Raw genomic sequence first — 25,277 nt, 5'->3', positions numbered from 1 at the left:
TACCCCCCACCCTGAGACCCTGCACCCCCAGCCTGTTCACTTGTACCCCCCAATCTGAGACCCCCAACCCCAGCCTGTTCACTCGTACCCCCACCCTGAGGCCCCACACCTCCAACCCCCTCACTCATCACCCTGCCAAGACCTTCCACCCCCAGCCCCCTTCCACCAAGACCCCGCACCCACAGCCTCCTCCTGCTCTCTCCCCCCGGCCAGAGGGTGAGCGAGGGTAGCGTGCAGCCCCCTAGTCATTATTTAAAGCTGTCAAGTTACAGAGACCCCACCATTTACACCTGCTCCCATGTTGCGAAGGAAGGCAAACCCCCCCAGGGTCTGTCCATCTGACCGGGGAGTTCCCTCCCCACCCCAAACATGGCCATCAGCTAGACCCTGAGCCCCTGGGCAAGACCCAGCAGCCTGCCGGGCTTCTACTCCTGGCACCCCTAGCGAGGGGCTGCTCCCCATGCCCCCGCAGGGGCTGCTGCTCCCCATGCCCCCCCAGGGGCTGCTGCTCCCCACCCCCCTCCCAGGGGCTGCTGCTCCCAACCCCCCCCCCCAGGGGCTGCTCCCCACCCCCCCAGCTCCCACCCCCCCCCGCCCCCGGGGCTGCTGCTCCCCCCCCCCCCAGGGGCTGCTCCCCACCCCCGCAGGGGCTGCTGCTCCCCATGCCCCCCAGGGGCTGCTGCTCCCCCCCCCAGGGGCTGCTCCCCACCCCCGCAGGGGCTGCTGCTCCCCCCCACCCCAGGGGCAGCTGCTGCGACGTGGGGGCAGCCAAGTCCCCAGCCCCTCGGGGTTGGTACCCGGGGACATCCCGCGCAAGAAGGATGCTGCTGCTCCCATCCCTGCTCTGCGAGGCAGGGGCGGGCAATTCCGACCAGCTGACACCAGCACGCGGCGCACGTGGGTCCCTCACAGCCTGGCAAGCCCGTAAGCAAGATGGCTGCCAGTGCCTCCAGCCGCCGGTCACGTGAGCGCCCCTGGCTCCGCGCAGTCAGCTGACCCTGGCGGGGCACCCCGCAGACTGCAGCATGGCTCTGCGCGGTGTCCTGGGCGCGCTGCTGCTCTGCGGCCGGGCGCTCGCGCTGAGCGGGGGGATGCTCTCCCCCCGGGAGTCCGCCTCCAGGGAGCTGAAGGAGCTAAACGGCATCTGGAGCTTCAGGGCTGATTTCTCCGAGCGGCGGGACCAGGGCTTTGTGCAGCAGTGGTACCGGCAGCCCCTGCGGCAGGTATGGAGGGGCCACAGCCGGGGCAGGAATGGCGAAGAGGGGGTCTGCAGCTGGCCTGGGCTACCACAGGGTCATCGGGGCGCTGGAGCAATTTTTGTAGTGGGGGTGCTGAGAGCTATTGAACCACACTCAACTCTGAATATAGTGGAAACCACTTCGCCTCGAGGGTGCCCTCGTGCCAGCACAGGTGGAACCGAGAGTCTCCACTGTGTCGTGCTGTGGGTGAGATAACACCTGGGTCGCCAGGGCTTGGGGCCCAAACCAGAACCCCACCCTGACTTTGGATCTAGTCTCATAGACTTTAAGGTCAGAAGGGACCATTATGATCATCTAGTCTGACCCCCTGCACAGTGCAGGCCACAGAATCTCACCCACCCCCTTCTAGAATAATCCTCTGACCCATATCTCAGATATTGAAGCCCTCAAATACTTTGAAGGCCCCAACATGCAGAGAATCCTCCAGCTGTGGTCTGTACCCCATGCTGCAGAGGAAGGCGAAAAAGCTCTAGGGTCTCTGCCAATCTACCCTGGAGGAAAATTCCTTCCCGACCCCAAATATGGCGATCAGCTAAACCCTGAGCATGTGGGCAAGACTCCCAGAAAGTTCTCTATAGTAACTCCTATCATCCCTCCATTAACCTATGAGCCCATCACTCTGATGAGACAGATGGGAACACCAAGTCGAGGGGTGTAGAATCAGGGAGAAAACAGAGCTTTGAGATTTGGATCAAAGGCCCAGCTCTAATGAAAAGCAGGAAGGTGAGCATCATAAATATCAGAATGAGACAAGGAGGGGAAAAGAGCCCCTTTCCTCCAGTTGCTCTTCTTCCTACCGGTTTCCATCCTGATCTGCACTTACTTCCTCCCAAAACAGAGGAATGCATGTGAAATCTGTATTCGAGAGGAAAGGAAAATGGGGGTGGGGTGTCTTTCTGTAGCACAACTTAACGGTTCTTTTCCTGTGCTCTGGACGTGTGATTTTAGCTTCCCCTTTTCTATTTAACTTGAGGCAAATCGATCACTGTTTGCTCCCTGCATTGCATGAATAATGTGGAGCATTCGAGTAGTGCTTGTCATCTTCACAAGGTTTTCCAAATATCAATCAAGAAAATGGAGCAGCCTTTTATGGTCTCCCCATTTCATTGGCAAGGGCTTGAAGCAGGAAACTTGGAAAGCGTGTGAATGTTTGATTGAACTGTAGAGAACATGATGATTGTACAGATTAAAGCAATCCTAGTGCTTCAGAAATTAATATAATTTGTTAAACAGTGGATCTGCATGCTCAGTATTGTAAAATTCAGGAAACTGAATGATTCTAGCAAGAAGCCAATACAAAAAATATCACTGAGTAAATATAGAATCTATTGCAACTGAAAGAAATGGTGTATAGTAAATGTTGGATCTATGTCAGAATAATTACAAATACAGGAAGCTAAAGTAGTGTAATGTGGTGATTTTGGGGGGAGGGCTAAACTTTTTAAAAGGCATGCAATTATTTTGAATATTTAAGAGTCTTTTAATATTTATAAAATGGTCATCAATCAAGATTGGGGCTCCATTGTGCTAGATGTATAGAAATAACATAACCCATAAAGCTTACAGTCAAAGACCTTCTAAGAGATCATCAGCATAGAGCAGATGGCAGGATTGGGGTTTATCAGGTTTTTTTAATGTTTTATATTAATTTAAAAAATAAGCCTTCATAATGGTTATTTTCTCATAGAAGTTTGCAATGGATTCACACTATTCAAGTGATTACAATGTGCAGAACACACACACAGCTGAGACAGACTCTATTGCTGAAAACCCCACTGAATCGGTCGCATTCCATAGCTATAGAAAAGTTACCTAATGTTCAGAAAACAAAGGGCTGGATTGTCTTCCGGTGCAAACTCAATGGGATGACATCAGTTTACCTGTTGAAGATCTGGCCCCAAACAGCCCAAATTCTTGGTAGCCATAATAATGCTGCCTGAAGAGACTGTGTTTAACTGTCTGACATTATTTGTGAGCAAGGATGTTCCTGTGGTCAGGGTGTTAGTCCCAGGGGATGTGAAGTCAGTTCCCTGCTTCACAGTTTTCCTGGGTAACATCAGGCAGGACACTTAGGGTCACATTTTTAAGGGTATTTAGGTGCCTAAAGATACAGCCAAAGGAATTTTCAAAAGGCACAGAACCAGGTTAGGTACCTAACTCCCATGGAAATTAACCTGCTTAGTGCTTTTGAAAATCAATCTTCGCGCCCCCCCTTTCTCCCCTGCAACTTAAGGCACCAAATACCTTTGAAAAGCTGGCCCTTAGTCCCTGGTCCCCATCTGTAAAATATGGCTAATAAGAATTCTCTCTCGGGATAAATGCAATGGGAAGGGAAGCCACAAGAGTACCTAAAAGACTTCTGTGATGGTGGGGTCCAAATGTCCCCTTAGGGCTGCTGCTCCCTTTTGCTAGAAACAACACCAACTAATGGCCCTTCCCGTTTCCTGCCCAGTAGCGGATGCGTGTAAGCCCTTTGGGAAAGTAGCTGGGGGAACTGGGCGTGATGGAGCAGAAACTGATCTCTTCACTACGTATGCAGCTCAGTGTTTGCCATCAGTGAGTGGGGGGGGGATTAGAACCACATGGGGAACGTGTGGCATGAATGGAACCCCAAATGCAGACCTGATTTGCCTGTTGTCATGAGGCTGTGGCCTAGGGGTCTGGGCAGCCTGGTGCAATATGAGAGAGGAAATTCCCTTTGAATTTTTTCGGGGTCTGTTCCAACCCAAACGACCAGGCAGAGAGTGAAGGGACTGAAACTCCCGGTGAATTTACAGCCCCTGGCCAACATCAGAATCTGGCCCCCATGGATGTGCCAGTGAAACGTTTTGCTCTGTGGCACACCAGCCTGTCGTTACGCGGCTATCGAACACCACCCCTTTTCAGCCCCACGCAAACCGTTTCACCCTCTGTCTCCCTTGCTCCTGCCAGAGTGGGCCTGTGATCGACATGCCGGTACCGGCCAGCTTCAACGAGCTGACTCAGGATCCCAATCTGCGGCAATATGTTGGCTGGGTTTGGTATGAGAGAGAGGTGCTGCTTCCCCGGAGCTGGCTGCTGAATGCCCTCACCACCCGAGTCGTGCTGCGGGTGGGCAGTGCACATTACTACACCATAGTCGTAAGTACGGTGGCCCGGCGAGCAAGTGGACGTGCATTCAGCCCAGCTCAGAGGCTCTCAAAACACCCACAGTAACGGCTGCCCTAGGTTACCCCACCCCCTGTGTTATAGAAGCATGTGGCAGCATAATGTGTCTGGCAACAGGTTGTTCCAGCCAGGGGGGCTGGCAGACTTGCCTGGCAAGGTGGGGGCAGGGCTGGCTGTGCGCCGGTTGGGGCAGCCAGCCAGCCCTCTGCACATGCCACACCCTCCCCCAGGCAGCCCTCACCCGGAGCGCACTGTGCAGGGCTCCGGCAGCAATGCAACAGGCCCGGGCCTCCGACCGCCCCCACTGCTGCAGTAGCATCAACAGCGTCCGGGAACTCAGGGCCCTTTTGAATCGCTGGGGCCCCTTTGCCACCCCTCTTGTCAGTGGACCTGGTTCCAGCCCTTCTGGTGTAGACATGCCCACAGTGTTATGGTGGGGGTGCTGAGAGCCACTGAGCCAAGCACTGAACCCAGTTCATAATAGAAACCACTTCAAGCCAAGGGGTGCAGCAGCACCCCCACGTTCCTAGCTCAGGACCCATGGCCTGCGCTAAAAGCTCTGCCGTGCTGTAGCCCTGTCGTGAAGCGGCTCCTGCACTGGTGGGAGAGGCTCCTGTTGTCGGAGCTAAGCCACCGCCCCAAGAGCTGGCAGCTACGTCGGCAGGAGAGGCTCTCCCGTCGACTGCCCGGTCTGCGGGAGGGGTCCAGGCCGGCGTAACGTCGCTCAGGGGAAACCCTGCGCATGGACAGAGGGATAGTGGTGTCGGTCTGTACACTGGCCTCCTGCTCCGTCAGCACGCGGCCGGTTTTCCCTTTGCGAGTCCAGCTGCAGCTTCTCGGTGGCTGCAAACAGGACGTGGAACCGAGCCACGAAGTGGGAGTCCAAGGCGTGGGGAGCTCAGAACATAGCCCCGCTGACCTTTTTCCAGCGCTAGCTTCATGGAGCCTCTGGCATCAGAGCTAGTAGCTGAAGGGAGCTTGTGGAATCCCCATCTCTGGAGATATTTAAGAGCAGGTTAGATAAATGTCTGTCAGAGATGGTCTAGACAGTATTTGGTCCTGCCATGGGGGCAGGGGACTGGACTCGATGACTCTCGAGGTCCCTTCCAGTCCTAGGATTCTAGGAAGTGTTGCCGTTTGCCAGGGCTGAAAGACCCCAGCTACTGAGGGCCCAGAGAAGTCTCCTATGAAGGTGACATGGGCTTTGTGACGACCCATGAGGAGGAGGTGCCCGAAAGCTGCCAGCGTGGGCCCTGGGAGGGAGAGTCCGGGCTGCCTCTCTGCCCCCCGTTTCTTCTTTTGCAGTGGGTCAATGGAGTGCAGGTGACGGAGCATGAAGGGGGCCACCTGCCCTTCGAAGCCGACATAAGCAGGATTGTGCAGGCTGGCCCTGGGGCCCTGTGCCGCATCACCGTTGCTCTCAACAACACCCTCACGCCTCACACCCTGCCTCCCGGCGCCATTCAGTTCCTGGCGGACGAGTCTAAGTGAGTTCCCTCAATTGCTGCCAGAGCAGCGATGGAAACTAAACGCCAAGGTGTCTCCATTCGGGGCCGGCTGCCGGGCGGGGGCGGGGGGCTTTGCGAAGGGGTGCAGGGCCCTTTAAATGCCACGGGAGAGCCACATGCTCTGTCTGGCTCTGAGCCTGGCTGTCCCATCCCTGCCCCTCCCTGGAGCATGGAGCTGGCCCCATCTATCTTGCCCAGGGGCCTATGGAGGCTGTCAGCTCCCCTGGCCTCATTCAGCATGTTGCAGGATCCAAGTAATTAGTGTATAACTAGGCCATGCTAATCTCACTGTAGTGTCACCAGCAAATCAGCTGGAACATAAGAACGGCCATACTGGGTCCTGGCAATGGTCTGCCTAGGCAGTATCCTGCCTTCCGACAGTGGCCGCTGGCAGAGGCCTCAGGTGGAACGAGTAGAACAGGGCAATGCATTGAGTGATCTGTGCCTAGCCACTCCCAGCTTTGTGCTCTCAGAACTTTAGGGGTATCCGGTGCATGGGGTTGCCTTCCTGCCCAGCTTGGCTAATAGTCACCGATAGTCCTGTCCTCCATGAACTTACCTCCTTTTCTGAACCCAGTTAAACTTTTGACCTTCACAACTACCCCTGGCAAGGAGTTCCACAGGTTGACACTACATTGTGTGAAGAAGTACTTCCTTATGTTTGGTTTAATCCTGCTGCCCATTCATTTAATTGGGTGACCCCTGGTTTTTGTGTGATGTTAAGGAGTACAAAGCACTTTCTCACTCATTTCCCCCAAACCATTTGTGATTTTCTAGACCTATATCATATCCCCTTCTTTATCTCTTTTCTCTGATGAATAGTCTGTCTTTTTATCTCCACCTATGAATGCTCTTTCACACCCCTAATCAATTTTGTTGCCCTTCTCTGTACTTTTTCCTCTTCTATTCTATCTTTTTTAAGGTGAAGTGACCAAAACTGCATGCAGTCCTCAAGGTGTGGGTGTAGCATGAATGTAACTGGTGGCATTATAATTTCTATATGTTCTATTCCTTTCCTAATGGCGCCTTTAGTTTTTTTTGACAGCAGCTGCACATTGAGCAGATATTCTCAAAGAATTCTACACAGTGACTCTTTTCTTGAGTGATAACTGCTAATTTAGATGCCATCATTTTCTGTGTATAGTTGAGATTCTTGTTTTCCAATGTGCATTACAGGCAGTCCCCGGGTTACGTACAAGATAAGGACTGTAGGTTTGTTCTTAAGTTGAATCTGTATGTAAGTCGGAACTGGTGTCAGCCGCTGCTGAAACTGATCAGTTTAAACTGCGGCTGAATCTGGACGCCAGTTCTGACTTACATACAGATTCAACTTAAGAAACCCAGGCGTCCCCAAGTCAGCTGCTGCTGAAACTGATCAGCGGCTGATTCCAGGAAGCCTGGGGCAGAGCAACTCTGCCTCGGGCTTCCTGTAGTCAGCCGCTGGTCAGTTTCAGCAGCGGCTAACTTGGGGACGCCTGGGGCAGAGCAGTTGGGGTGCTGCTGGCCCGGCTGCCCGAGCCCCTCTGTGGCTTTGCTCCGCGTCTTCCTGGTCTGCAGACCAGGGAGACGCGGAGCAGCTTTTCTCGCCCCGGAGTACACGGGCGGCGGGACCGCGAGGTCCCGCAGTCCGTGTCCTCTGGGGCGAGAAAAGCCGCGTTCGTAACTGCGGATCCGACGTACGTCGGGGACTGCCTGTACTTTACATTTATCAACATTGATTTCATTTGCCATTTTGTTATCCAGTCACCCAGTTTGGTGAGACCCCTTTGGAACTCTCTGCAGTTAGTTTTGATTCCACTGTCATGAGTTATGTTGTATATTGAATGGTTCCTGTTTTTTAACCAATGACTGGACCTTCCCTCTTCTCCCACGACTGCCTACCTTCCTTATGAGTCTGTGGTTTGGGATCTTGTCAGAGGCTTTCACATCCACGTACGCTATATTCCCGATCACTCTTGTCCATGTGTTTGGGGGGAGAGACGATGGGGTCCATTTCGAGACCATTTTAATAGCGGGTCACTACCGCTTTTACTGTGCTTTTTAGTTCTTGTGAAACAGAACGTAATTCTTTCCCCTCCCTCGCACAGGTATCCCAAGGGCTATTTTGTTCAGAACACAAAGTTTGATTTCTTTAACTACGCTGGAATTCACCGTCCGGTCGTGCTGTATACAACCCCCACGGTCTACATAGATGACATCACTGTGACTACAGCCTGGACAGGGAATATTGGTAGGTGTCTAGGCAACTCTCTTCCTATCCACCAGGGGAGATGAAAGGTGGCAACGGGAAAGCTTCCTGCTGGGGAACTTTTGGGTAGGTTGAACAGATCAGGTTTATGTCTGCAGCCGTGTGCACTCATTTGAGCAAAGCTCTTCGAAGACCTGCATCGGGGGGTTAAAAAAATGAAAGTAGGAACTTGACTGACAAGCTAGGCCAGGGGTTCTCACCCGGGGGATTCAGAGATCTCGTAGAGGGTCCATCAACTCATCTAGATACTTGCCTACTTCAGTGTCTCTTAACTGGGATGCACAATCCCCAGGGGACAAGTGCAGAGAAGAAATTAGGGTAGCAACCAGGGCAGTTGCTCAGGACAGTATGCCATAGGGGCCCTCACAAATCTAAGTGACATGGTTCAGCCCTAGGTGGTGGGGCTGTGGCTTGGGCCCGGGGCAGTGAGGCTCAGGCTTCAGGTACCCAGAAATGGAAGTACAAAATATTCCCTTGAACCTCTTGAATCCAGAAACCCCAGGAAACAGGGCATGCTGAATTGAAGAATTTTCCAGGCCAAGGAGGATGTTGCGGAGTCTGGACATGTGGAATATGGAAGTGGGGTGCTTACTTGGTGCCCTGCTTGTGGGGGCACACGTGTCGCACCCCAGCACGCGCGCGCACACACACACACACACAAACACACGCACACGCACGCACTGCCGCTATGGAAATGGCGGGGGAAAGCAGGAAGAGAAGCGTGTTGCTGTGCTCCCATTCCCCCAGCTGGAATGTTGATTAGGGACACCAGGAGTATGGAGGTTCAAGTGTCTTGCATAATTCTGTGGTAGTAATGAGAAAGTCGGCCGTTGTCCAGTAACCGTGTGCTGTGACACCTGTATCTTTAGATCTGGTTTCGTAAGCAGGTAGTTTTTAAGTGAGATGAAACAAGGCAAACCAGACGCCTAAAGGGCCTCGTTGTCTGTAAAAGTCGAGAGCCATTGATCTCGTCTAGGGAACGGCTCCCTGAGGTTGAGGTGGAATTTGGTGTAAGGACCAATCCTGCTTTGACTGGCCTAGGCACCAGTGCTAATGGAGATTTCATGAGCCGCACGAACTCCACACGGGAATTTTCTGAACCGCAACACACACACGTTATGGCCCATACAAATCCTTCTGCACACGCATCTCAGATACTGCCCGGTGCCCGGCATGGGGCCCTTTTCACTCAGCCCTGAGCACTCACAGTCCGTACTGCGTTCACCCTTCCAAGCTAGGGCCCTCATGCCTGTTTTCTAGGTGGGGAGCTGAGGCCTAAGCCAGGTCACACAGGTGATCTGTGGAAAGCCGGGAATTGAACGCTGGTCTCTAGAATCTTCCGACCAGGGCCCTAAGCCCGGGCTGGACCGTTGCTGTCCTCCTAGTGGCTCTGCATACACCTCCGCTTTGTGCATCCTGGGTTAAGGGGGAACCTGACAAGCCCCCCGCTGGCTCCCTTTGGGATCGTGGATTGAAAATGGTTCGGATTCAAGCTCCTCAAGTGCTTTGCAGGGCCCTAGTTGGGCACTTCCCAGGCTGGAACCTGTGTGCTGCTAATGCTCCCAAGTCTGAGCAGCGCTTGCACGCTGCCTCTGCTTTTCTAGGCGCACTGCTGGGTGCAGAGCCTGACCCCCACCCCTTCCTGAGCACTGACACGCCAAGGACAGTCCAGCGGCCTAAGCCCTGAGTGTAGCAGGCTCCGCCAGGTTGCCCACTGGCATAATCGTGCCCTTCCTAGACCACCTGCCCAGGAGCTCTGTGGTACCACTTCCCGCTTCAGGGACAGGTGAGATTGACGCATGTAACGCACAGGCTGTGCAGAAGGGAATTCTAACCGCTCCCTCTGAGTTTGGACTGACAAAGACACAGTCAGACGAAAAACACCCCCATTTCCCAACTCGGTTTCCTCATCGCTCCTTTGGGCTCGGTCCGTGCCCTGGGAGGATCCTGGATCCTTCTCCCCTGATAGCTTCTTCTTCAAATGACGGAACTTCTCTCCGTCTGCTGCAGCGAGTGTCCCCTTCCTCTCCTATTCCCCCAGGCCACAGAGAGCCTTTCGTCCATAACCGTCAGCCCCTTCACCGTGTGACCCTCTCATCAGCCTTGTCAAATCAGCCAGGTCCCCCCACCAGGTGACCCAGTGCTCAGTAAGTGCAGGCTGGTTCTTCTGGGCAGTCGCTTCCCTGTGACTAGAGAACCATCAAGTGTCGCGACCCCTTGGAATTTTAGTTCAACAGGGAGGTAAAAAGGCAAAGACAGTCAACGCCATGTTCAAAATGGATAATCAGACACAGACAAGCCCAGTATCAGAGGGGACTCATTAGTGTATATAGACAGAGTGCCTGCAATTGCCATCAGCTTTAAAGCCCTGTCCGATGGCTGTCATCTTCTAGGTACACAAAGAATATCAAAATCCAGCTAAAGCGGCTCATATCCCTTAGGGTATATCTACACTGCACGCTTAGGGTACGTCTAGACTACCGTGTTTTGTCGACAGAAGTTTTGTCGACAGTATCTGTCGACAAAACTTCTGTCGACAAAGAGCGTCCAGACACATTGAGTTCTGTCGACAAAGCAAGCTGCTTTGTCGACAGAACCCTGTAGTCTGGACGCAACCCTACAGGCAATAACACCTTCTGTCGACAGAACTCTGTCGACAGAAGGCGTTATGCCTCGTAAAATGAGGTTTACCAGCGTCGACAAAACTGCTGAGTTCTGTCGACGTTATGTTGACAGAACTCAGCGGTAGTGTAGACGCTGGTATAGTTTTGTCGACAAAAGTCCACTTTTGTCGACAAAACTCAGTAGTCTAGACACACCCTTATTTTGAAAGAAGCTATTCCGGGATAGTTATTCCAAAATAGCATGTCTACACTGCTCAAAATGAGTTCAAGGCAGCCTTCCCTAATGTGGACATGCTACCTCCATTTAGATCCCCAGGAGGCACCGGGGAGGAATAACTTAGAATGGCCCTGGTGAGAGCTTATTTGGAAATAGCTATTTCGGAAAAGGCGTTATTTCTCGCAGAATGAGGTTGACAGATTTTGGAATAGAATCCTAGAGCTGGAAGAGACCTCGAGGTCATCAAGTCCAGCCCCCTGCCCAAGGCAGAACCAATCCCAATAAGCCATCCATTCTTATGAAATAACAGAAGGGCTGTGTAGACGCTCGCATTGTTATGTCGAAATAGCAGTGCAGTGTGGACACACCCTTCGAGAAGTCACCTCCAAAGGCAGATAACGGTCTGGGGAAGGGGAGGGATTTTTGCTTGTTTGATCATTTCATTTTGCACGTGCACGGGCCTCTCTGTTTAGAGCTGTCACTTGTGATGTGTCATTCGTTTTCCCTGTGTGTTAAATTGGGGGCAGCTGCTCAGAGACGTGTTTTTCTGTGTCGCTTCCCTGGGGCAGGTGCGGACACTAAGCCAGGGTGGGTGCTGTGTCATTATTTCCCCCCACCCCGGTTCTGAGAGCTGTGGGACCTGACTACAATAAATTGGACATGGATTTCCACTGTCTTAAGCAGCAGGGCAGCAGCCAATTACTTTCCATGTTTGGTTTTGTGATAGCCTGACGCACTATCCCTCTTAGCTTTACGCTGCGCTGGGCCCCCGCATTGCCTGCTGGGTAAACGTCAGCTTCTCCTTTTCCGCGCCCTAGGCCTGCGCGTTCCTGGCTCACTGTGCTTGCCAAATCCCCCGATACGCATCCCTGGCTTTGCCTACCAGTCTCCCTTTGTCTCAGCTGCCTGCTCCTGCCGACCACCCTTTCCATTGGCTGTACTTGGAACGTCCCCAGGAGCGTTCCCTCGCCAGCCCCCTCCCGCTATCCGACAGCTCCCTGTTCCATCGCATGCCCCAAGGGTGAGACCCTGGCCCTTCTGGGACTGTGCCCTTAGACTGTCACCCCGGGCTCCTGCCGAATGAGCCATTGCGTGGTGCGCTGCAAACTTACCGTGCTGGGCTGGGAACAGTAGCCTTGGGCAGCCAGCTCCAAGGAGAGGGAGGGAGGGAGGGAGGGAGAGAGGGAGAGAGAGAGAGAGAGAGGGGCACTGTGCTAACAGCCTGCCCGGGAGACAGTCAGCAGGGACGGGGGCAGTACCGGCTCCGCCAGTACCACCCTGGCCGGGTGCCTGAGCTTTGGCTTGGGTGAGACTCTGCACTCAGGGCTTGGCCTCTCTACTGAGCAACGGGGCAGCTTTAGCAAAAGTGATCCATGCGGACACCATTCCCGCGGGCGCTGGCCTGACCCCCGCCAGCCTCATTTCACGCAGCCACGTTTCCGCCCGCCCTTTGGACTGGACGTGAAGCTGCATAACCGGGGCCAGGCTGAGGGGCCGAACTGTCCCCACAAGCCCCAGGCCGGCGCTTTCCCAATGACAGGTCGCGGCCCAGGGCTGGGCTGTGGCGTGTCCAACACTGGGGCTCGTTGCTGAGGGGGATCAAGTGACCAGAGGGGGGCTAAGGCAGATTTGTACTTGTCCTGGCACCGCAGACCGTGCTGCAGCCCAGAAACTGCCAGCAGCAGGCCCAGATTCGGTGGCGGGGAGCGCACAGGGCTCCATGCGCTGCCCCACGTGCAGGCTCCATACTCCCATTGGCTGCCTCTAGAGGGCAGCATGGTCAGCGGTGCCAGGAGAGGTCGGAAGCTGCCTTAGCCCACCGCTGACCGGGAGTCGCTCAAGGTAAGCCCCTCCTGCCCTGATCTCTTCCTCCCCCAAAGCCAGAGCCCCTACCTACACCCCAAAGCTCCATCCTCAGCCCCACCCTAGAGCCTACACTCTAATTATGTTGGGTCGCGGCATCAACAATTTTTTTCAACTGGGTCGTGAGAAAAAACGTGCAGCCCGCTGCCCTAGACAGTAAGGTGGGTGAGAGAGTGACTAACGCAGGGTGTTGCTCTCAAGGACACAGCTTCCAAGCCAAGGCTTTGACAGGGCAGGAACGATCTGGGTAACTCCAACGAATGTGCATTAATAACTGGGAACCCCGCGGGTAGCTCGTCAGTGATGCAGGACCCAGCACTGCTGACTTGGTGTGTAGAGATGGAGTCCCCAAGAAACACGTCTCCAACTTGCTCCGTGCTCTCCTTTGGGGTAGGTGTGGTGCGGTATCAGGTGTTGGTGGCCGGCAGCACCCACTACTCCTTGTCGCTGTCTCTCCGTGAGAAAGAGGGGAAAGTAGTTGCTACGGGAAATGGAACAGTCGGAGAGTTGAAAGTAGTGGATCCAAAGCTTTGGTGGCCTTATCTGATGCACGAAAACCCTGGATACCTTTATTACTTGGAGGTAACATCTCATTTATTTCGTTTTGCCTGTCTCGCGTTTCATTCCCCTCCTGGGATTACTGAATCCCTGGGCACAATGAAGCCCGTCTTCCTTAACCCTCCAAGCCAAAGGCTCCTGCTCACGTTTTTCTTCCTGCCCATTCCTGAGCTGCTCATCCCATTTTGCTAACCTCTTGGCTTACTAAGCAGAAAGTCAGGCCACTTGGAACGAGAGGACGGGGTGTGTGGGGAGGGAATGCCAGGCCATTGGCTTCCCAATCTTACCCCAGTGCTTGTGATCATCACTGCTGTCTTGTCGAAGGGCCTGGTCCATCTTTTACTGAAGTCCAGGGAAGTCGTCTTTCCACGGACTTCAGCAAGATCTGGACAAGAACCTGACAAGGACAGAGAGGGAGACCTCGCGGGGAGAAAGAGAGGGGATAAATAATCCACCTGGATCCACCCGCTGCACACATTTAACAACTGCAGTGAGCAATACACTTTCATTTTTGGCTTGTGATCGTGGCAGAGACGAGCTGTCTGTCTGTCTGTCTGTCTCTCCTCTGCCTGGCTGGGGATTTAAATGAGATGTGGGGTTTGGCGATTAGATCCATTAACCCCAGCCAGTTTGCAAAGACCCAGGTGCTTGCGGCCTCAGAGCGGCTAAATTCCAGTCTTTGGCTTGGGCACTGGGAAGAGGAGCATTCTGGTACCAGATGGAGGGTTCTGGCTGTGGGGCTGGGTGTCAGGTCCAAGCTCTTGGAAGGAGCAAGTCCCAAGCCAGCCAGCTTGCCTCCCCTAGCCTGGGCTCCTACTGGGGCCACTTTCCCTGGCTTGAGCCTTCCTCAGACCAAGCGGTGAGGTGGTGGCACCAGGAGGGCAGGTTGGGAGTGTGACAGAACCAGCTGGGAGCAGCCAGCCTAGGAGAGCTCAGAGACGGGGCTGGCGCAGCTGTGAAATGGTTGGGGGCCCATGGCCCGTGGGGGCAGGGCTGCGTGCGTGGGGCTGAGCGGGAGGTAGAACTGAGCGTATCCTCTGGGCTCACGGGGCTAACATGGAGGCTGGTTTCTGTGGGGCTGCAGGTGACGCTGTTGGCACAGGCGGGCGGGGAGTCGCTGGAAGATTTGTACACGCTCCCCGTCGGGATCCGCACCGTACATGTCACCCGCAGCCAGTTCCTCATCAACGGACAGCCCTTCTACTTCCATGGCGTCAACAAGCACGAGGATGCTGACGTAAGAGCACAGAAGGGGGTGAGGCGTGGGAAGCCCCTCGCGGTAGCCCCACCGTAATCTGCTGAAACCGCCGGCCCCTTGCCCACATGCACATGTGCAGCTGCAATAGCACTGAGGACTGAGACATCCAGGCTGTTCACACCCTCGTGCGAGACAAACAGAAGCCCCCAGATGAGACCAGGGCCCTGTTGCGCTAGATGCGGAGATGCCTATTGAGAGCTGTTCCTTGTCCTAAAGAGCATCCCAGCTAAATAGACAAGCCAAAGAAAGGGCGGGAAGTATTATCCCCATTTTACAGGGGGGAAACTTAGGCACACACTCTAGTTTGAGGCTACGCAGCTGCAAAACCTGTTGCTTTGCCTGGCTCTCACCTGATCCCGTGGAACCAGCAAAGCTGGCTTCCAATGACCAGTAATGACTTTTCCAGCCTCTAGTCCCTCTCCCATCTCAGGCTGCTTTGCATAAACCTGGAGCCTTTCAGCTCTGCAGGAGCCTTTTAAAACTCGCTCTGACCGATAACTATTTTAGCATTTGAAGCAGAAAGGCTCTCGTGGTGTCCACTCGGATGGAACCTCGGCACGCCTGATCATGGCCCTCTACCCAGGGGAAATGAGCAGGGAGCAGATGGCACCAGCCGGGATCCCAGAGGTGTAACACACGGCAGCCCTTGGGAAGCAACTGAGTGCACTTTGAGACCCTGCTCTGGAAGGTGCAAGTGTGCGGGAAAGTATTCCCGAATTCTTATTCACCCCTGCTTGTCCTGCCTGCTTCCCCCAGATCCGCGGCAAAGGCCTGGACTGGTCACTGATTGTGAAGGATTTCAACCTACTGCGGTGGCTTGGGGCCAACTCCTTCCGCACTAGCCACTACCCCTATGCAGAGGAGATCATGGATCTGTGTGACGCGTACGGCATCGTGGTGATCGACGAGTGTCCAGCCGTGGGGATGCGAGATCAGTAAGGAATCGCTTGGAAGCTCTCGCCACGCTTGGTCTTTCTCCCTGCTATGTCCTGAGCCCCAGCGGTGCTGGGTACTGTGCAGGGCCCCTGTCTGGGGACATGGCTTGTCAGGTGTGGGGAGCATCCACAGCCCCTGCTGACCTCAGCTGAACGTGTGGTGACTGCCACTTCGGAACCAACCCATGACAAGGCTGGCTCTGGCCATACGCTCTGGTGTGAGGGACCAGGCAACAGCAGGGCAGTTTCTCAACATGGTTAACATAATCCTAGAATCCTAGGACTGGAAGAGGTCCAGCCCCCTGCCCAAGGCAGGACCAATTCCAACTAAATCAACCCAGCCAGATCGCTTTAGATGGGACCGACTTGCATTCCTAAAGTACCCTGCAGCCTTTGGCTGGAACAGGGCATAGGATACTTGTATGCCAAATACATTGCAAAGGTGAACTATGTCTTACCACAATGTGTGGGGGTGTGGGAGGAAATTTGGCTCAAAAGCTCTTGTTTGGAATAAAAAAGTGTGAATTTTAAGCAGTAAGTTGAAAGAGGCTTTGGCTCGTGAGAAGAGGGTGACGGTTCGCAGTGTGAGGGATGTGTGAAGTGAAACTTGTTTTGCTAGAACATCTAACAAGCCAACTACTTGCAGAACCACAGTGATCCCCATCTAGAGATACAGGATCAACTTCATTTCTGGAGCAGAATGACTTAGGGATTTCAGTCCCTATTGCTTCAAGATCACTAGATTGTTAGCATCAGTGATGGATGTGAGGTGAGTTTTCTTTAGCGTTTTACTGATCTGCTCTCATTTCTTTTGTCTCTGAGGGAGAACTTTGGTAATAAATCGCTGGCCCACCATCTCACGGTGATGGAAGAGCTGATCCGGCGGGATAAGAACAGGCCCTCGGTTGTGATGTGGTCTGTAGCCAATGAACCAGCCTCAGAGCTAACCCCAGCAGCTTACTACTTTAAGTAAGTGTGTGTTCTTGTGCGTGGATATGGAGACTCGGTAGCAAGGGACGTGCCTCGTACATTTTCAGGTAAGACACTGTTGCAGTGGGAAGGCTGGCAGCTCTTCAGGAATCTAGCAGTAAGATCCCTTAAGCTAGTTCAGAGTTTTTGTGAAGTTGAGGAATTTGTATAAATGTTCTTGTGTACTCACTGCCACATATTTCCCCAGCACATACACTGTTTGCACATTGAGTTGAATGCCCCGCAGCAGCATTCTCTGAGCTAAGTCTGGAGCCATCAGGAATCCGTTTGGAATGAGAGATTCCTTCAAGACTAAGGTTCAATCCAGAAAATCGGGATCCAAATTCTCTGCTGGCTTTAACTTTAGGGATTTCATTGGAGGCGGCCAGCACAGCGTGGGCCTGCACCCTGAAGGGGCTGTGATTATCAGAGCAACACCACTCACTTGTTCTCACGGGGGCCGGCTGCCGCACCTTTGGAGGCTGCAGGCACACTGGCTCCACTCCCAACTCCTTTCAAGTTATGCTTGTCATCTTATGGAGAGAGACCCCTCTCCAAGATTTGAGCAATGGGTGTGTTTCACCCAGGCTAAACTGTCTCCTCTCCAGAAGCTTTTCCCGCCCAGTAGTATTAGCTAGGTCGAAGTAAGATACGCAACTATGTGAATTACATAGCTGGGGTCTTAAATCCCTGTCCATGCAGCGGGAGCCACTGGGAGCAAATGCTCCCATCAGCTTCCCTTACTCCTTGTGAGTAGATGTACTGGCGGCCACGGGTGTGTCCTTTGAGTTCGATCTAGCGGGTTTATGCTGCATCTGCTAAATCGAACCCCAGATCAACCACGGCAGCATCGACCTTCCATGTCATGTAGATGGGCTGTGGGAGGGGGATAAACGCCATCCAGGACATGCCTAGTGTCACTCTCAACATTCCTATTGAACTAAACACTGCTGCTTTAAACACTGGTGGGGTGAATGGGAGAGTTCTCTGATTTCTGTTTCTCCTTTTTGGTGATGGACACTTGTATTTTACTGTTTGTAAACAGGACAGTGATAGCTCACACTAAAGCCATTGATCCCACCAGACCTGTAACCTTTGTGTCAAATGCTAATTACGCTCATGATCATGGTGTAAGTTTAATTTATTTTCTTTTTTTTTTAAATAAAGCTGGGCTGGGGCAGGTTTTATTCATGTGGAATAACCATCTTCTCTCCCAGTCTAGGAATGTTTGCTTCACTCTGACCCACGTATGCCAGGCAAAATAGAGCCCAGTAGAATGACTGTAATGGTCCGGGATCAGACCCCGTGTAATTAGATATCCCTATTGCAGATGTTTTGTTGTTTCACTCTTTATTGTGCCTATTAACCCCTGAGCCTCTCACTTGGGCCACAGCATAAAACCTCTTAACGGGAGGGGGCCCCAAGAAAGTAAAGAATGTTTTATCTCCATTGATTGCAAACTGCTGTTCTTCTTGGGCAGATGTCTGTTCGCTTTCCATAATCTAACCGCTGCCCAAGCTTGACTGGAGGCCCTAGTCCAGTGGTCACCAATCAATCAGTAGACTGGGAGCTACTGCTAGATCTTGGAGCCTTTGACAGGTGATCCTGAGAGGTTTGGCCGGGAGACTATCAAGTACTGGCACTTCATCGATCCCTCTCAGCACTGCCGTGCTGCTCCGGCCCTCTCCCCTGGAGGCTTCTGCTTGCTGTGCAGGACACAGGAAGAGGAGAGGGTGCTGATGTCAGGATGTCCTCTCCCTCCACTATGTACCCTATCTCCACAGAGCAGAGGGGGGCAGGGACGGAGAGTTTGCTGGCTGCTTTGGAAGTTGTGTAGGACCAGGGTAGGGGCACCACCACCCAAAAGCCACCTGTGGTAAGCAGTGCTCACATTCTAAACCCCAGCCCCAAATCCCTCCTGCCCCCCAAACTCCGGCCCCCAGCCTGATAAAAGCAAGTGAGATGGGGAGGGAGGATGGAGTGAGCAGGGGCAGGGCCTCAGGCGGGGCAAGGGTATTTGGATTTGAGGTAGACCCTGGATTACACTTAAATTCAGAAAATGATCTAGTTCTTAAAAAGGTTGTAGACCACTGCCCTAGTCTAAGGCTAAAAAAGCAAACACCACCCATGACAAGTTTCAGAACCCGTATCAGTTATCTTGGGCTTGCACGCTGGGGCTAAAAATAGCAGTCCAGATGGTGGGTTTGGAGCTCTGAAACCCAGAGGAGGAGGGTCTCAAAAGACAGGGTGTCCCAGCCAAGCCCAAATGTCCCTATGGCAGGCCCCATAGTGTGATCCCGAGTCAGCGGACCTGGACTGAGACTCGCTGCAGTGGGGTTTTTGTTGTGGAGAAGTTGGCCCATGAATGGCTCTGTCAGCTACATCCCACTGTGGAGACCCTCCCTGCAGAACTGAAGGGCTTGGTTTAAGTGCTCATGTTTGAAAACTGGTCTTATCTTTGAAAATTGAGGACAACAGAAAAGGCTTTGTGTGATGTTTTTAATGAACTAAGTCTTTGAATCAAGTCTAGTTTAGAGGATGAGTGTGTGTGACTACGTATCACATGGGTATATGAATGACTTTCACAAGTACTTGCAAGAAATCACATTTCATTTTCTTTTTCCAAGTAAGCTAGCCTTTCCGCTACATAAACTCGGCTGTCCTACAGCAAACGTGTGACTTTCTGTACATTTAGAAAGCTATGACTTTTCTTCCATTGGTGTAGGATTATAACCAGTGGGATTACGGTTTCAAACATAGCAAGGAGAGTACTGCTGTTGATTACCCTAATCTATCACAAGCTAGAACATACGTACATGCTTGATGACAGGCCTCCAGGCAAACAGGGAGACAAAGGAGAGTTAAAGAACTTGTACACTGTCATTCTGGTATCAGAACTTTATTACAAAACATATTAAGAGAACATTCGATAAGTTACATATAACAGCACTGTTTATCTTCAGTGGGCTAATGCCCTGTCATACTGTCCTTGTGGTAGAAATGGCATATCACTTGCAGAATGTTAAATCTTAAATTACACCATTGATGCATGAACTTAGTCACCATTCAACGTAATTGATCACTAAGTTGATCATCATGTTATTAAATAAGTTAAGAAGGATGTTTAAATGCACAACCAGATCCGACACACATCTTGCACTTTCAAAAAGACTAACAAACCTAAGGATGACAGTTAATCTGCAAGAAAATGCCAAATTAACATTGGCTGATGGGGAAAACTACTTAACCCAGTGAGTTTGCTCTTGGTTTTTTTTCTCCCTGGGGAAAAAACATTGGGCAGGCTCATTTTGTTTTAAAATGCTGAGGGCCAAATTGCTCCTACGTGTAACAATCGAGGTCAGTGAAACTACAGCAGGGAGGGATGTAGCCTTGTGAACATACGTAAGTCACTCTGGCATTTCTTCCAAACATTACTCTATTATTTCTCTAGGCTCCATACGTGGATGTAATTTGCGTAAATAGCTACTTCTCCTGGTACCACGACTCCGGCCATCTGGAGGTTATTCAACTACAACTCAATACACAGTTTGAGAACTGGTATGAAACCTACCAAAAGCCAATTATCCAGAGCGAATACGGAGCAGATTCTATTGCTGGGCTTCACAATGTGAGTTTCATAGCTATGCCAGTTTGGGAAACACAGTGCTTATCAGGGAGGAAGGCTCAGTTGCAACCAACCCATGTTTTCTGACCCCTTAAGTCTGAGACATGCTAGATACAATGGGTAATAAACTCCTCAGCTGCCATGCAAATTATACTGGACTCTACTGTTGAAACACTGGCCCCATTGAAGTCAGTGAATTTTGCCCTTTATTTCAATGGGGTTAAGAAAGCACCTGAGGAGATGAGCTCTTTAACGACAGGTCTACAGTACGGAAAAAGCTACGCAATACGAGTTACATTAGTAGCATAACTCAAGTTGATGTAGCTTAGTGGGGTACACACTACACTTTGATGAGAGAACAACTTTCCCATCAACTCCCCTTACTCGTCTCATTCCAGCAGAGTACTGGTGTCTACATCCAAGTGATCCGTGATCAATTTAGCAGGTCTTTACTAGACCCATTAAATCAACTCTGTGGACTAACCAATGTAGTATCGATCCTGGCTGTAAGGGAGACAAGCCTTATGTTAAAGCACTGGTATATGCTGCAGACCACTAATACATTTCCATAAGCAGGGCCACTAGCCTCCTTTAATTGGTTTTTGTCCCCTTTGCAAGCCAGTCAAGCTTTACACTTGATTGTGGTAGCTAGTCCTTTATTTAAAACACTGCTTAAAATAAACCAGTTTACAAAGTCTAAATCATTAATTGGCTCTTATGCTATGTTGCAGTTTTCCTTTTAAGATGACTCATTGACAGTTGGCTGCAGTTAACTCACAGACTTACACTTTTGTGATCAAACCTCCAGAAGATGCATCTTAGAATATTCTCTCAGTGCTTTGGCATTTGTGGAGAATATTCAGCAAACAGTAAGATACAGTGCTGGGTAGAAAATTATTGGGTGATTAGATTGTGTAGCTTCAGAGAAATCATTTACATGTAGCATTTTACAACCCATTGCCATGAAGTACATTCAGAAATTAATCAAAAAGGTTTCTAGTTGCTAGTTTCTCCCTCATGAATCAAAAAGGAGCTGCCAGCAGAGATAGAAGATAAACCTAGTAAACTTTCCCTGGCAGTTTCAATTAGCTGTCCTTCTTTGGTACTACTAGCCTCTGTTAAACCACTACCACGTTCCATAGATATAGCTATACTTCAGCAGTGTATAAAGCAAATGAATAACTGTACAACTCTGTACAAGCCTTTGCTGACACCAGCTGAGTCCCATGTTTGAGTCTTCTTTCCCTTCCCTGGTTTCAGGACCCACCTCTTATGTTCAGCGAGGAATACCATAAGGCTGTGCTACAGAAATACCATTCAGTATTTGACAAAAAGAGAAAGGAATATGTGATTGGGGAGCTCATCTGGAATTTTGCTGATTTTATGACAGCGCAAGGTAGGCTGAGAGTCCATTATATATCTAAGCTGCAAATGGAAAGGTAAGTATTTTCTCCCCGGACACCACAGCTTTCACATTATGAGTTGAGGGTACAAAGTTTAACTACAAGCAGATGTTGTAGAAAACGTAGCTAGTTTGTGTGGCACCGAAGACTGTTAAATATGGCATAACCTTTATTTAGAAGTTTCCTTGTCATTTTTCTCCACATAAAAAGCTTTTTGGGGGCAGAACAAAGAGTGTGCTCTAGTAATTAGGCTACTGGCTCAGAAAGAGACAAAGATGCCTAGCACAGTCTCCTATCCCAAAAGGTTCCTTAAACTTTTAAACTTTCTCTCCAGAGAACTGCCAAAAGGGCATAAGCCCCGTAAAGAAATCAACAGCAGCTTTGTCATGTCTTGTTATAGACATATTGCCATTGCTCTGTATACACAGAACAAACCGCTCCAGTCTTTAGGAAGCTGGTGAGGGTCAGATACGCTACAAAATAGAACTATTCTCCCGCAAGCCCCACACAAACACTGAGGTTAAAGCTGAGCGGTAGCCAGACGGTGGGTGCAGAAGAGATCACAGTCCGCCCTGGCAAGTTCTTTATATACGAACAGCCAAGCATTTTTGCTTCCTGTAATACTCCAGATGAGGCTATCCTTTTGGCAGCTCTTGTGTGGCCAGCTGAAGTGTTTAAAACCCCCTTTCATGGCAAGCATCCTTTTCCCGAAGAACTTCAGAAATATTCGCTGTAGCCTCCTCCCACAGCTTGGTCCCTGTATTTCTCTCTCCAATGACAGCACAGAGACATTGAGGATTTAGGACTGAGAGCACAGCCTTGTCACAAAGTAGTATGTTGAGCAAGGTAATCTCTCTACTCTTCCATTACAGTTACTCACTGAACCGTGGCTAGACTACTACCCTCACAGGCTTGTTGACTCTCCTGCTCAAACTAGGGCAAAAGTCCTTAAAATGGAAATATTCTGGTTTTGCTGTTTCTCTAGAAATGTGTTGTACTGGTTCATGTCTGATTCTTGCATTAAAGCGGGGGGGATGGGACTACATTTCTGCATGACCAAGTCACGCACATGGCTAAGACCTAATCACAAAGCAGCATTTCCTATGCTGGATGGTCGGTTGCTAGGTTGGATATGAGGTGTGCCATATGCTATGCCAAGTGCTGATGGTGCACTAGGACAGAATGCAAGCGAAGGCTGCAGACACACCCAACAGTTCTCCTCTTTCCTCCTGCTCCACTCTCCTTCCCAAAACACTCAACCTCAGCCATCCTTTTCTACTTTCAGACTGCTCAGTGATGCGGTACATGTTATGCAAGTAACTCCCTTCATGGTTGCTGCACCTACACTTGCAAACTTAAGGTGCAGGACACACGCTGCAGGTAGCGCTCTCAGTTGCCACAGAGCCTATGCATGGCCACACTAGATGCCATGATGGTAAAAGCGGTTCATGTCATATGCCACTGTATCCATCACTAGTGTACAGCCAGTCTTGCATGTTCCAAGGGCAGAGGATCAGCCACAATAAAGAGAATCTATCGGCATGAGAGAGAAAAGGCTCTAAACAGACCAGACAGACATGGGCCTAAAGAAATTAGGACCAGTGGGGAAAAGATACTGGAAACTGCAAAAGGAAGAGTGAAAATTACAATGACAAATCAGTGTAGCTTTGGGCTCCACACACCGCCTGGAGGAAATGGAGACCACATGGAGAAGACCCGTCCTTTGGACTGGTGTGACTAAAAACTGAACAAGGGACCAGCACACTGGGCAAGAGGGCATGAACAGCAGTATGGGGGGTGGGGGGGGATTAAGAGCAACAAATGAAGAATATCTAATGGAGTATCAAAGTAATGTTCTTCTGTGAAATTTAACTCTGGAAATAGAGCAGACACAAACCCACCCACCGCCAGCAATCTGATTATACTAGTCATGGACTATTAAACGCTTGCTTAATTAAAATTGATTTAGTTAATAGTACACCTCATTCACAGGCTCACTTTAAGCCATTTACAATTCATTGGAGAGCTGTGAACCTGTGGAAGCATGTATGTTAATGATGCCAGTCTCTCTCACTTAGACAGTCTTCATGTACAATAGGCATCTTCCATGGGGGTAGGGGGAGTCGTCTACTAACGTTCCTTCTTTATAACTTCGTTGTGAAAAGATGGTACTAACAGTCCTTCCTTTGGCTGAAGAGTTAGTCTTATCACTTTGATTAGAGTCAGTCAGTCAGTCAAGAAAGGTTTTTTATTCTGAACACAGATGCGTTCTTTTGCGAGTCTTTTGTAAGACACCTGTTTTATTTTTCTATCTACAGCAGTCATTCGTGTTTTAGGGAACAAGAAGGGGATCTTCACCCGGCAACGACAACCAAAGGCCGCTGCATTTATTCTAAGAGACAGATACTGGAAACTTGCAAATGAATCAAGTTGTATCCACCCAACAGTGAAATATTACAATTTGTGAGTGGGTATTAAGTTCTAATGTTTTCATTAAATATTTTGTTTAATATTTACATTTTACCAAAGTCTAATATTACAGAAATAGCACAGTTTAAGTGTCTGAAATAGTTCTAAAATAAAAATATTTCCATAACATGGGTTCTATTTAATTTACAAGGCAGAGTGAAATAAATCTATAGAAAATTAGTAATCAAAAGGCTGCATGTTTGCAGGTGGTAAAGTGGATACCTAACATTAAGTATTTGAGAGAGGTAGATTGAGAGTCACGAATTAACTCTCCCGAGTTTAACGATGTAGTGTTTTCATATGCTATTCCTGAAAATAGATTTCCTGTTAGCTATGTTCTGAAGGAATCACCATTTCCCTTCTACCTTCTGGTGCCTCAAGATATGTATTTTAAGTTATTAGAGTTGTTCTACTATAAACGTACACAACAAAGTCTAGTTAGCTTGAAATCTGTACTATAGTAGGCAGTTTCAGTGTACCACAGTAGCATCTACTCTACCACTCCAGTCTATAGTATAGATAAATGTATCTGTATTTCTGCTCTAGTTATTTCTAAGTATGAACTTCCCGACTAGGACTACAAGGATGAGCTGTAGCTCTGACTTTCAACATGGAGGAGCTTAATTCACATTTGGAGATCAAACCATAGTAGTAGTCTCAGTAGGTAGGTTAACTTTGTCCAAGTCTGACATGAGCACTATCACATAACACTGGTATGAAAACGAAATACTGTGGCACCCTGAATTTTTTGGGCAGAAAGATGTTGAAATTAAAAATATGCAGATTTATCTACTTTGTAACAAATTCAGGGTGCCAGCCTTCAAGTAAGAGATAAGGTTTTAGAATAGAAGGTAAGAGGACGCCTAGGTCTTCATAGAAGACCTTATCAGTAGTGTCTAATCTAAAACTAGTACAGTGAATGGAGGTAGTTATAAAAGTGTCTTACAGATAGATTGTAAATCTAGCCCTACAGCAGCACCACCCTGGCCAAATCCATGTTTTTGAACAGAGGTTGCTTAGTAGATTTTGGATAGTAACTGACATGCATTAAGGTCCGTATTTCTGCACATCATCATCATCTGGCCAGAATGATTAAACATACTATTGCTTATGATTCTCCTTTATGCAATGTCTCCTCCTTATGGCCTGACCTAGGTGACTTAAATTTCTGCCCATATACAAAGAAAAGAAAAT

The 25,277-nt window shown here is 50.3% G+C and overlaps 1 protein-coding gene across 1 annotated transcript; it reads left to right on the top strand.

The window, feature by feature from the left end:
* Window positions 1–987: 987 nt before the first annotated feature.
* On the top strand, window positions 988–24,210 carry GUSB (glucuronidase beta). The gene is made up of 12 exons (XM_075905099.2): window positions 988–1,223; window positions 4,191–4,379; window positions 5,712–5,893; window positions 8,002–8,144; window positions 13,261–13,448; window positions 14,509–14,661; window positions 15,439–15,617; window positions 16,440–16,586; window positions 17,632–17,716; window positions 20,038–20,214; window positions 21,472–21,607; window positions 23,933–24,210. Exons 1-12 carry the CDS (start codon window positions 1,026–1,028, stop codon window positions 24,079–24,081), a joined length of 1,926 nt encoding a protein of 641 aa, XP_075761214.1. The 5' UTR covers window positions 988–1,025; the 3' UTR covers window positions 24,082–24,210.
* The last annotated feature ends 1,067 nt before the right edge of the window (window positions 24,211–25,277 follow it).

Source organism: Pelodiscus sinensis, chromosome 21, assembly GCF_052426305.1.
Source record: "Pelodiscus sinensis isolate ZL-2025 chromosome 21, ASM5242630v1, whole genome shotgun sequence".
NCBI lineage: Eukaryota > Metazoa > Chordata > Testudines > Trionychidae > Pelodiscus > Pelodiscus sinensis.
This window is presented reverse-complemented; position numbering and strand designations above follow the sequence as displayed.

Coding starts and splice junctions, on each gene's coding strand:
- GUSB (XM_075905099.2), top strand. CDS start 1,026: ATGGCTCTGCGCGGTGTCCTGGGCGCGCTGCTGCTCTGCGGCCGGGCG. Junction 5,894..8,001: donor TTCCTGGCGGACGAGTCTAA/GTGAGTTCCCTC, acceptor TCCCTCGCACAG/GTATCCCAAGGGCTATTTTG. Junction 13,449..14,508: donor GATACCTTTATTACTTGGAG/GTAACATCTCAT, acceptor GTGGGGCTGCAG/GTGACGCTGTTGGCACAGGC.